Source organism: Salvelinus alpinus, chromosome 31, assembly GCF_045679555.1.
Source record: "Salvelinus alpinus chromosome 31, SLU_Salpinus.1, whole genome shotgun sequence".
NCBI classification, from domain to species: Eukaryota; Metazoa; Chordata; class Actinopteri; order Salmoniformes; family Salmonidae; genus Salvelinus; species Salvelinus alpinus.
The window spans coordinates 30,251,322-30,264,305 of NC_092116.1; the positions used below are offsets into that span (position 1 = coordinate 30,251,322).

Below are 12,984 nucleotides of genomic sequence, written 5' to 3' on the forward strand. Positions count from 1 at the left end.
TACAGCAGGCTATAGTTAATACGCAGGTACACCTGAGACCCCCTACAGCAGGCTATAGTTAATACAACCTGAGACCCCCTACAGCAGACTATAGTTAATACGCAGGTACACCTGAGACCCCCTTCAGCAGACTATAGTTAATACAACCTGAGACCCCCTACAGCAGGCTATAGTTAATACAACCTGAGACCACGCTACAGCAGGCTATAGTTAATACACAGGTACACCTGAGACCCCCTACAGCAGGCTATAGTTAATACGCAGGTACACCTGAGACCCCCTACAGCAGACTATAGTTAATACAACCTGAGACCCCCCCCCCTACAGCAGACTATAGTTAATACAACCTGAGACCCCCCCCCTACAGCAGACTATAGTTAATACAACCTGAGACCCCCCTACAGCAGACTATAGTTAATACAACCTGAGACCCCCCCCCTACAGCAGACTATAGTTAATACAACCTGAGACCCCCCCCCTACAGCAGACTATAGTTAATACAACCTGAGACCCCCTACAGCAGACTATAGTTAATACAACCTGAGACCCCCCCCCTACAGCAGACTATAGTTAATACAACCTGAGACCCCCCCCCTACAGCAGACTATAGTTAATACAACCTGAGACCCCCCCCCTACAGCAGACTATAGTTAATACAACCTGAGACCCCCCCCCCTACAGCAGACTATAGTTAATACAACCTGAGACCCCCCCTACAGCAGACTATAGTTAATACAACCTGAGACCCCCCCCCTACAGCAGACTATAGTTAATACAACCTGAGACCCCCCCCCTACAGCAGACTATAGTTAATACAACCTGAGACCCCCCCCTACAGCAGACTATAGTTAATACAACCTGAGACCCCCCCCCTACAGCAGACTATAGTTAATACAACCTGAGACCCCCCCCCCCCCCTACAGCAGACTATAGTTAATACAACCTGAGACCCCCCCCTACAGCAGACTATAGTTAATACAACCTGAGACCCCCCCTACAGCAGACTATAGTTAATACAACCTGAGACCCCCCCCTACAGCAGACTATAGTTAATACAACCTGAGACCCCCCCCCCTACAGCAGACTATAGTTAATACAACCTGAGACCCCCCTACAGCAGACTATAGTTAATACAACCTGAGACCCCCTACAGCAGACTATAGTTAATACAACCTGAGACCCCCCCCCCTACAGCAGACTATAGTTAATACAACCTGAGACCCCCCCCTACAGCAGACTATAGTTAATACAACCTGAGACCCCCCCTACAGCAGACTATAGTTAATACAACCTGAGACCCCCCCTACAGCAGACTATAGTTAATACAACCTGAGACCCCCCCTACAGCAGACTATAGTTAATACAACCTGAGACCCCCCCTACAGCAGACTATAGTTAATACAACCTGAGACCCCCCCTACAGCAGACTATAGTTAATACAACCTGAGACCCCCCCTACAGCAGACTATAGTTAATACAACCTGAGACCCCCCCCTACAGCAGACTATAGTTAATACAACCTGAGACCCCCCTACAGCAGACTATAGTTAATACAACCTGAGACCCCCCCTACAGCAGACTATAGTTAATACAACCTGAGACCCCCCTACAGCAGACTATAGTTAATACAACCTGAGACCCCCCCTACAGCAGACTATAGTTAATACAACCTGAGACCCCCCTACAGCAGACTATAGTTAATACAACCTGAGACCCCCCTACAGCAGACTATAGTTAATACAACCTGAGACCCCCCTACAGCAGACTATAGTTAATACAACCTGAGACCCCCCTACAGCAGACTATAGTTAATACAACCTGAGACCCCCCTACAGCAGACTATAGTTAATACAACCTGAGACCCCCCTACAGCAGACTATAGTTAATACAACCTGAGACCCCCCCTCTACAGCAGACTATAGTTAATACAACCTGAGACCCCCCCCCCTACAGCAGACTATAGTTAATACAACCTGAGACCCCCCTACAGCAGACTATAGTTAATACAACCTGAGACCCCCCTACAGCAGACTATAGTTAATACAACCTGAGACCCCCCCCCTACAGCAGACTATAGTTAATACAACCTGAGACCCCCCTACAGCAGACTATAGTTAATACAACCTGAGACCCCCCCCTACAGCAGACTATAGTTAATACAACCTGAGACCCCCCCCCTACAGCAGACTATAGTTAATACAACCTGAGACCCCCCCTACAGCAGACTATAGTTAATACAACCTGAGACCCCCCCTCTACAGCAGACTATAGTTAATACAACCTGAGACCCCCCTACAGCAGACTATAGTTAATACAACCTGAGACCCCCCCTCTACAGCAGACTATAGCTGACCCGTGTTTCATGACTACTGGCCGTGTTTAATGACTACTGGCCGTGTTTCATGACTACTGGCCGTGTTTCATGACTACCTGGCCGTGTTTCATGACTACTGGCCGTGTTTCATGACTACTGGCCGTGTTTCATGACTACTGGCCGTGTTTCATGACTACTGGCCGTGTTTCATGACAACCCTACAGCAGACTATAGTTAATACAACCTGAGACCCCCCCTCTACAGCAGACTATAGTTAATACAACCTGAGACCCCCCCCCCTACAGCAGACTATAGTTAATACAACCTGAGACCCCCCTACAGCAGACTATAGTTAATACAACCTGAGACCCCCCTACAGCAGACTATAGTTAATACAACCTGAGACCCCCCCCCTACAGCAGACTATAGTTAATACAACCTGAGACCCCCCTACAGCAGACTATAGTTAATACAACCTGAGACCCCCCCCTACAGCAGACTATAGTTAATACAACCTGAGACCCCCCCCTACAGCAGACTATAGTTAATACAATCTGAGACCCCCCTACAGCAGACTATAGTTAATACAACCTGAGACCCCCCCTCTACAGCAGACTATAGTTAATACAACCTGAGACCCCCCCTACAGCAGACTATAGTTAATACAACCTGAGACCCCCCCTACAGCAGACTATAGTTAATACAACCTGAGACCCCCCCCCTCTACAGCAGACTATAGTTAATACAACCTGAGACCCCCCCTACAGCAGACTATAGTTAATACAACCTGAGACCCCCCTACAGCAGACTATAGTTAATACAACCTGAGACCCCCCCTCTACAGCAGACATACGACCCGTGTTTCATGACTACTGGCCGTGTTTCATGACTACTGGCCGTGTTTCACGACTACTGGCCGTGTTTCATGACTACTGGCCGTGTTTCATGACTACTGGCCGTGTTTCATGACTACTGGCCGTGTTTCACGACTACTGGCCGTGTTTCACGACTACTGGCCGTGTTTCACGACTACTGGCCGTGTTTCACGACTACTGGCCGTGTTTCACGACTACTGGCCGTGTTTCACGACTACTGGCCGTGTTTCACGACTACTGGCCGTGTTTCACGACTACTGGCCGTGTTTAACGACTACTGGCCGTGTTTTACGACTACTGGCCGTGTATTACGACTACTGGCCGTGTATTACGACTACTGGCCGTGTATTATGACTACTGGCCGTGTATTATGACTACTGGCCGTGTTTAATGACTACTGGCCGTGTTTAATGACTACTGGCCGTGTTTCATGACTACTGGCCGTGTTTCATGACTACTGGCCGTGTTTTATGACTATTGGCCGTGTTTCATGACTATTGGCCGTGTATTATGACTACTGGCCGTGTATTATGACTACTGGCCGTGTATTATGACTACTGGCCGTGTTTCATGACTACTGGCCGTGTTTCATGACTACTGGCCGTGTTTCATGACTACTGGCCGTGTTTTATGACTACTGGCCGTGTTTTATGACTACTGGCCGTGTTTCATGACTACCGGCCGTGTTTTATGACTACCGGCCGTGTTTCATGACTACTGGCCGTGTTTCATGACTACTGGCCGTGTTTCATGACTACTGGCCGTGTTTTATGACTATTGGCCGTGTTTTATGACTATTGGCTATAGCTTACCTTTCCAACTCTGTCAGGTGGTAGATGGCTTCTTTGTGAAGAGAGTCCAGGATGTGAAGGAGTCTGTAGCCTACCTCACTGTCATGACCCGATACCTCACCAAGCTATACCAGGTAACTATATACACACACACACACACACACACACACACACACACACACACACACACACACACACACACACACACACACACACACACTTGACCAGATGCCTGACCATAGCACTTCTTAAAGCCTATATCCCACCATTACCTGAGGCACTTCTGAAAGCCTATATCCCACCATAGCCTGAGGCACTTCTGAAAGCCTATATCCCACCATACCCTGAGGCACTTCTGAAAGCCTATATCCCACCATTACCTGAGGCACTTCTGAAAGCCTATATCCCACCATTACCTGAGGCACTTCTGAAAGCCTATATCCCACCATAACCTGAGGGATTTGTACAATAACTTTTCTTTCAGTTTAATTTCGGGAATTGGGTAAGGTGCAATGCAAAAAATCACAATCACCCGACCTCAACCCAATTGAGTTGGTTTGGGATGAGTCGGACCGCAGCCAACAAGTGCTCATTATATGTGGGAACTCCTTCAAGACTGTTGGAAAAGCATTCCAGGTGAAGCTGGTTGAGAGAATGTGGAAAGCTGTCATCAAGGCAAAGGGTGGCTACTTTGAAGAATCTAAATGTATTTTAATTTGTTTAACACTTTATTTGGTTACCACATGATTCCATATGTGTTATTTTATAGTTTTTTATGTCTTCACTATTATTCTACAACGTAGAAAATAGTAAAAATAAAGAAAACCTTTGAATGAGTAGGTGTTCTAACCTTTTGACTGGTGGTATACTCCACTGGTAACTATACACACAACTGACCAGATTCCTCACCAAGCTATACCAGGTCATGATATTGCTGTTTTGGATTCTACATTATTTTGAATAGAATTAACATTTTAAAACTAAAAAGGTAACTACAGTATTCAGCATTTGACTCTAGCCCCATACTGAATAGAACGGTAATATAATGGTAATATAATGGTAAAGTATTGGTAATATAGCGGTAATATAGCGGTAATATAGCGGTAATGTAATGGTAATATAATGGTAAAATATTGGTAATGTAATGGTAATATAATGGTAATATAGTGGTAATATAATGGTAATACAGCGGTAATATAATTGTAATATAGTGGTAATATAATGGTGATATAATGGTAATATAGTGGTAATATAATGGTAAAATATTGATAATGTAATGGTAATATAGTGGTAATATATTGATACTATAATGTAATATAGCGGTAATATAGCGGTAATATAATGGTAATATAGTGGCAATATAGCGGTAATATCGTGGTAATATAATGGTAATATAATGGTAATATAATGTTAATAGAATGGTAAAATATTGGTAATGTCACGGTAATATAACGGTAATATAATGGTAATATAACGGTAATATAATGGTAATATAGTGGTAATATAATGGTAATATAGTGATACTATAATGGTAATATAGCGGTAATATAGCGGTAATATAACGGTAATATAATGGTAATATAGCGGTAATATAGCGGTAATATAGTGGTAATATAATGGTAATATAGTGGTAATATAGCGGTAATATAACGGTAATATAGTGGTAATATAGCGGTAATATAACGGTAATATAGCGGTAATATAACGGTAATATAACGGTAATATAACGGTAATATAGCGGTAATATAACGGTAAATGCCAACTCTGGCGCTGTTCCCTGATGTGTCCATATATATCATTATTCATCAAATGGTGTTCACTGATTTTCATTGTTTTCTGATTTAGAACCGTACGTTGGTCTGTCGCTCCAGGGAGCTGGAGGGGGATGGACAGAACGAGGAAGAGTGTGGAGGGAGGGAGAGAGAGGACCCCTCCTGTTCTCTCATCTCCTTCCCAGAGTTCAACCAAGGAGCTGTCAAGAACAAGGTGTTTGTTAACCCTCTCTCTGTCTCTCTACAGTGTCAGACAGTGAGAGAGGTGTATGTTAACCCTCTCTCTGTCTCTCTACAGTGTCAGACAGTGAGAGAGGTGTATGTTAACCCTCTCTCTGTCTCTCTACAGTGTCAGACAGTGAGAGAGGTGTATGTTAACCCTCTCCCTGTCTCTCTACAGTGTCAGACAGTGAGAGAGGTGTATGTTAACCCTCTCCCTGTCTCTCTACAGTGCCAGACAGTGAGAGAGGTGTATGTTAACCCTCTCCCTGTCTCTCTACAGTGTCAGACAGTGAGAGAGGTGTATGTTAACCCTCTCCCTGTCTCTCTACAGTGTCAGACAGTGAGAGAGGTGTATGTTAACCCTCTCTCTGTCTCTCTACAGTGTCAGACAGTGAGAGAGGTGTATGTTAACCCTCTCTCTGTCTCTCTACAGTGTCAGACAGTGAGAGAGGTGTATGTTAACCCTCTCTCTGTCTCTCTACAGTGTCAGACAGTGAGAGAGGTGTATGTTAACCCTCTCCCTGTCTCTCTACAGTGTCAGACAGTGAGAGAGGTGTATGTTAACCCTCTCCCTGTCTCTCTACAGTGTCAGACAGTGAGAGAGGTGTATGTTAACCCTCTCCCTGTCTCTCTACAGTGTCAGACAGTGAGAGAGGTGTATGTTAACCCTCTCTCTGTCTCTCTACAGTGTCAGACAGTGAGAGAGGTGTATGTTAACCCTCTCTCTGTCTCTCTACAGTGTCAGACAGTGAGAGAGGTGTATGTTAACCCTCTCTCTGTCTCTCTACAGTGTCAGACAGTGAGAGAGGTGTATGTTAACCCTCTCTCTGTCTCTCTACAGTGTCAGACAGTGAGAGAGGTGTATGTTAACCCTCTCTCTACAGTGTCAGACAGTGAGAGAGGTGTATGTTAACCCTCTCTGTCTCTCTACAGTGTCAGACAGTGAGAGAGGTGTATGTTAACCCTCTCTCTACAGTGTCAGACAGTGAGAGAGGTGTATGTTAACCCTCTCCCCGTCTCTCTACAGTGTCAGACAGTGAGAGAGGTGTATGTTAACCCTCTCCCTGTCTCTCTACAGTGTCAGACAGTGAGAGAGGTGTATGTTAACCCTCTCTCTGTCTCTCTACAGTGTCAGACAGTGAGAGAGGTGTATGTTAACCCTCTCTCTACAGTGTCAGACAGTGAGAGAGGTGTATGTTAACCCTCTCCCCGTCTCTCTACAGTGTCAGACAGTGAGAGAGGTGTATGTTAACCCTCTCCCCGTCTCTCTACAGTGTCAGACAGTGAGAGAGGTGTTTGCCAGACAGCTGATGCAGATCTCTGGACTATCTGGTGATAAGGCTGTTGCTATACTAGAGCACTACAGTACTTTACACAGGTAACAAACACCACACACACACACCCACACACCCACACACACACACAAAGCTGACCTCTTGGCTTTTCAATTTAAGGGGCTTTATGTTAACATTGCCAAAGCAATTGAAGAAGATAATATATAAATGTGAACAGTAAACATTACACTCACAGAAGTTCCAAAAGAATAAAGACATTTCAAATGTCATATTATGTCTATATACAGTGTTGTAACGATGTCTATATACAGTGTTGTAACGATAGTTTTAAAGTACAAAAGGGAAAATAAATAAACATAAATATGGGTTGTATTTACAATGGTGTTTGTTCTTCACTGGTTGCCCTTTTCTTGTGGCAACAGGTCACAAATCTTGCTGCTGTGATGGCACACTGTGGTATTTCACCCAGTAGATATGGGAGTTTATCAAAATTGGATTTGTTTTCAAATTCTTTGTAGATCTGTGTAATCTGAGGGAAATATGTGTCTCTAATATGGTCATACATTTGGCAGGAGGTTAAGAAGTGCAGCTCAGTTTCCACCTCATTTTGTGGGCAGTGTGCACATAGCCTGTCTTCTCTTGAGAGCCAGGTCTGCCTACGGCAACCTTTCTCAATAGCAAGGCTATGCTCACTGAGTCAAAGTCTTTCCTTAAGTTTGGAGATGAACCTGGAGAAGAGTCCCCTAAGCAAGCTGGTCTCTGTAGGTGATGGCTTTGTTATGGAAGGTTTGGGAATCGCTTCCTTCTAGGTGGTTGTTGAATTTAACGTCTCTTTTCTGGATTTTGATAATTAGCGGGTATCGGCCTAATTCTGCTCTGCATGCATTATTTGGTGTTCTACGTTGTACACGGAGGATATTTTTGTAGAATTCTGCATGAAGAGTCTCAATTTGGCGTTTGTCCCATTTTGTGAAATCTTGGTTGGTGAGACGGACCCCAGACCTCACAACCATAAAGGGCAATGGGTTCTATGACTGATTGAAGTATATTTAGCCAGATCCTAATTGGTAAGTTGAATTGTATGTTCCTTTTGATGGCATAGAATGCCCTTCTTGCCTTGTCTCTCAGATTGTTCGCAGCTTTGTGGAAGTTACCTGTGGTGCTGATGTTTAGGCCGAGGTATGTATAGTTTTGTGTGTGCTCTAGGGCAACGGTGTCTAGATGGAATTTGTATTTGTGGTCCTGGCGACTGTACCTTTTGTGGAACACCATTATTTTGGTCTTACTGAGATTTACTGTCAAGGCCCAGGTCTGACAGAATCTGTGTGGAAGATCTAGGTGCTGCTGTAGGCCCTCCTTGGTTGGGGACAGAAGCACCAGATCATCAGCAAACAGTAGACATTTGACTTCAGATTCTAGTAGGGTGAGGCCGGGTGCTGCAGACTGTTCTAGTGCCCTCGCCAATTCGTTGATATATATGTTGAAGAGGGTGGGGCTTAAGCTGCATCCCTGTCTCACCACACGGCCCTGTGGGAAGAAATTAGTGTGTTTTTTGCCTATTTTAACCGCACACCAGTTGTTTGTGTACATGGATTTTATTATGTTTTATGTTTTTCCCCCAACACCACTTTCCACCAGTTTGTATAGCAGACTCTTATGCCAAATTGAGTCAAAGTCTTTTTTTAGATTAACAAAGCATGAGAAGATGATTTGGTAAAAAGCCTCTCTCTGTCTGTCTCTGTCTCACTCTCTGTCTCTTTGTCTGTCTCTCTGTCGATCTCTCCCGATCCCCGGCGCTCTCTGTGTCGATCCCCGGCGCTCTCTGTGTCTCTCTCTATCTGTCTGTCTCTGGGTCTGTCTCTCTGTCTCTTTGTCTGTCTGTGTCTGTCGGTCTCTCTGTCGATCTCTCCCGATCCCTGGCGCTCTCTGTGTCGATCCCCGGCGCTCTCTGTGTCTCTCTCTATGATTGATTAGTTGATTGACAAGGTCATTGATTGATCAGAGAGTTATTGATTGACTCTGCCTGCTGGCTCTGGAAGCACCATTTTGTCACTATAAAGTGCTCTACTTTTGACCAGAGTCCTATGAGGGAATAGGGTGCGATTTGGGGCGCACATTAAAGCTAAGGATGTAGTCTCTCAGGCAAACATGATTAATTGACCCCTAGTTTCCCCTCCAGTCACTGGCCCCTAGTTTCCCCTCCAGTCACTGGCCCCTAGTTTCCCCTCCAGTCACTGACCTCTATTTTCCCCTCCAGTCACTGGCCCCTAGTTTCCCCTCCAGTCACTGGCCCCTAGTTTCCCCTCCAGTCACTGACCACCTCTAGTTTCCCCTCCAGTCACTGGCCCCTAGTTTCCCCTCCAGTCACTGGCCCCTAGTTTCCCCTCCAGTCACTGACCACCCCTAGTTTCCCCTCCAGTCACTGACCCCTAGTTTCCCCTCCAGTCACTGGCCCCTAGTTTCCCCTCCAGTCACTGACCACCTCTAGTTTTCCCTCCAGTCACTGGCCCCTAGTTTCCCCTCCAGTCACTGGCCCCTAGTTTCCCCTCCAGTCACTGACCACCCCTAGTTTCCCCTCCAGTCACTGACCTCTAGTTTTGCCTCCAGTAACTGACCCCTAGTTTCCCCTCCAGTCACTGGCCCCTAGTTTCCCCTCCAGTCACTGAACCAGCCCCTAGTTTCCCCTCCAGTCACTGACCTCTAGTTTCCCCTCCAGTCACTGACCCCTAGTTTCCCCTCCAGTCACTGGCCCCTAGTTTCCCCTCCAGTCACTGGCCCCTAGTTTCCCCTCCAGTCACTGGCCCCTAGTTTCCCCTCCAGTCACTGGCCCCTAGTTTCCCCTCCAGTCACTGACCCCTAGTTTCCCCTCCAGTCACTGGCCCCTAGTTTCCCCTCCAGTCACTGGCCCCTAGTTTCCCCTCCAGTCACTGACCCCTAGTTTCCCCTCCAGTCACTGGCCCCTAGTTTCCCCTCCAGTCACTGGCCCCTAGTTTCCCCTCCAGTCACTGGCCCCTAGTTTCCCCTCCAGTCACTGACCCCTAGTTTCCCCTCCAGTCACTGACCCCTAGTTTCCCCTCCAGTCACTGACCCCTAGTTTCCCCTCCAGTCACTGGCCCCTAGTTTCCCCTCCAGTCACTGGCCCCTAGTTTCCCCTCCAGTCACTGACCACCCCTAGTTTCCCCTCCAGTCACTGACCTCTAGTTTTCCCTCCAGTCACTGACCCCTAGTTTCCCCTCCAGTCACTGGCCCCTAGTTTCCCCTCCAGTCACTGACCCCTAGTTTCCCCTCCAGTCACTGACCCCTAGTTTCCCCTCCAGTCACTGACCCCTAGTTTTCCCTCCAGTCACTGACCACCTCTAGTTTTCCCTCCAGTCACTGGCCCCTAGTTTTCCCTCCAGTCACTGACCTCTAGTTTCCCCTCCAGTCACTGACCCCTAGTTTCCCCTCCAGTCACTGACCACCTCTAGTTTTCCCTCCAGTCACTGGCCCCTAGTTTCCCCTCCAGTCATGCAGTTAGGAGTCAGAGGGCACCCTATTCCCTACATAGTGCACTAGAGCCCTATGAGTCCTGGTCAAAAGTAGTGAAGTTTAGACTGACTAAAGCTCTTTTTAGGTCATTTCTTTCTAGAAGCATTTGCCTTGTCTAGAAGTGAAGGTTATAGGGCTGGTTTCTCCTTTGACAGGTGAGAGAGGGCTGGTTTCTCCTTTGACAGGTGAGAGAGGGCTGGTTTCTCTGTTGACAGGTGAGAGAGGGCTGGTTTCTCTGTTGACAGGTGAGAGAGGGCTGGTTTCTCCTTTGACAGGTGAGAGAGGGCTGGTTTCTCTGTTGACAGGTGAGAGAGGGCTGGTTTCTCCGTTGACAGGTGAGAGAGGGCTGGTTTCTCTGTTGACAGGTGAGAGAGGGCTGGTTTCTCCTTTGACAGGTGAGAGAGGGCTGGTTTCTCTGTTGACAGGTGAGAGAGGGCTGGTTTCTCTGTTGACAGGTGAGAGAGGGCTGGTTTCTCCTTTGACAGGTGAGAGAGGGCTGGTTTCTCTGTTGACAGGTGAGAGAGGGCTGGTTTCTCCGTTGACAGGTGAGAGAGGGCTGGTTTCTCTGTTGACAGGTGAGAGAGGGCTGGTTTCTCCTTTGACAGGTGAGAGAGGGCTGGTTTCTCTGTTGACAGGTGAGAGAGGGCTGGTTTCTCCTTTGACAGGTGAGAGAGGGCTGGTTTCTCTGTTGACAGGTGAGAGAGGGCTGGTTTCTCCGTTGACAGGTGAGAGAGGGCTGGTTTCTCTGTTGACAGGTGAGAGAGGGCTGGTTTCTCTGTTGACAGGTGAGAGAGGGCTGGTTTCTCTGTTGACAGGTGAGAGAGGGCTGGTTTCTCTGTTGACAGGTGAGAGAGGGCTGGTTTCTCCTTTGACAGGTGAGAGAGGGCTGGTTTCTCTGTTGACAGGTGAGAGAGGGCTGGTTTCTCCTTTGACAGGTGAGAGAGGGCTGGTTTCTCTGTTGACAGGTGAGAGAGGGCTGGTTTCTCCGTTGACAGGTGAGAGAGGGCTGGTTTCTCTGTTGACAGGTGAGAGAGGGCTGGTTTCTCTGTTGACAGGTGAGAGAGGGCTGGTTTCTCTGTTGACAGGTGAGAGAGGGCTGGTTTCTCCTTTGACAGGTGAGATAGGGCTGGTTTCTCCATTGACAGGTGAGATAGGGCTGGTTTCTCCATTGACAGGTGAGAGAGGGCTGGTTTCTCCTTTGACAGGTGAGAGAGGGCTGGTTTCTCCTTTGACAGGTGAGAGAGGGCTGGTTTCTCTGTTGACAGGTGAGAGAGGGCTGGTTTCTCCTTTGACAGGTGAGAGAGGGCTGGTTTCTCTGTTGACAGGTGAGAGAGGGCTGGTTTCTCCTTTGACAGGTGAGATAGGGCTGGTTTCTCCTTTGACAGGTGAGAGAGGGCTGGTTTCTCCTTTGACAGGTGAGAGAGGGCTGGTTTCTCCTTTGACAGGTGAGAGAGGGCTGGTTTCTCCTTTGACAGGTGAGAGAGGGCTGGTTTCTCCTTTGACAGGTGAGAGAGGGCTGGTTTCTCCTTTGACAGGTGAGAGAGGGCTGGTTTCTCCTTTGACAGGTGAGAGAGGGCTGGTTTCTCTGTTGGCAGGTGAGATAGGGCTGGTTTCTCCTTTGACAGGTGAGAGAGGGCTGGTTTCTCCATTGACAGGTGAGATAGGGCTGGTTTCTCCTTTGACAGGTGAGAGAGGGCTGGTTTCTCTGTTGACAGGTGAGATAGGGCTGGTTTCTCCTTTGACAGGTGAGAGAGGGCTGGTTTCTCCATTGACAGGTGAGAGAGGGCTGGTTTCTCCTTTGACAGGTGAGAGAGGGCTGGTTTCTCCTTTGACAGGTGAGAGAGGGCTGGTTTCTCCTTTGACAGGTGAGAGAGGGCTGGTTTCTCCTTTGACAGGTGAGAGAGGGCTGGTTTCTCCTTTGACAGGTGAGATAGGGCTGGTTTCTCCTTTGACAGGTGAGATAGGGCTGGTTTCTCCTTTGACAGGTGAGAGAGGGCTGGTTTCTCCTTTGACAGGTGAGAGAGGGCTGGTTTCTCTGTTGACAGGTGAGATAGGGCTGGTTTCTCCTTTGACAGGTGAGAGAGGGCTGGTTTCTCCATTGACAGGTGAGAGAGGGCTGGTTTCTCCTTTGACAGGTGAGAGAGGGCTGGTTTCTCCTTTGACAGGTGAGAGAGGGCTGGTTTCTCC

General features: G+C 47.4%; 1 protein-coding gene across 2 annotated transcripts in view; it reads left to right on the top strand.

The window, feature by feature from the left end:
* Nucleotides 1-12,984, top strand: part of mus81 (MUS81 structure-specific endonuclease subunit) — a 49,719-nt gene that overhangs the window by 19,183 nt on the left and 17,552 nt on the right. For both annotated transcript variants that reach the window (XM_071378192.1, XM_071378193.1), the window contains 3 exons: nt 4,019-4,114; nt 5,826-5,966; nt 7,249-7,352. In XM_071378192.1, the coding sequence (XP_071234293.1) occupies nt 4,019-4,114; nt 5,826-5,966; nt 7,249-7,352 (341 nt within the window). The remainder of the gene's footprint in view (nt 1-4,018; nt 4,115-5,825; nt 5,967-7,248; nt 7,353-12,984) is intronic.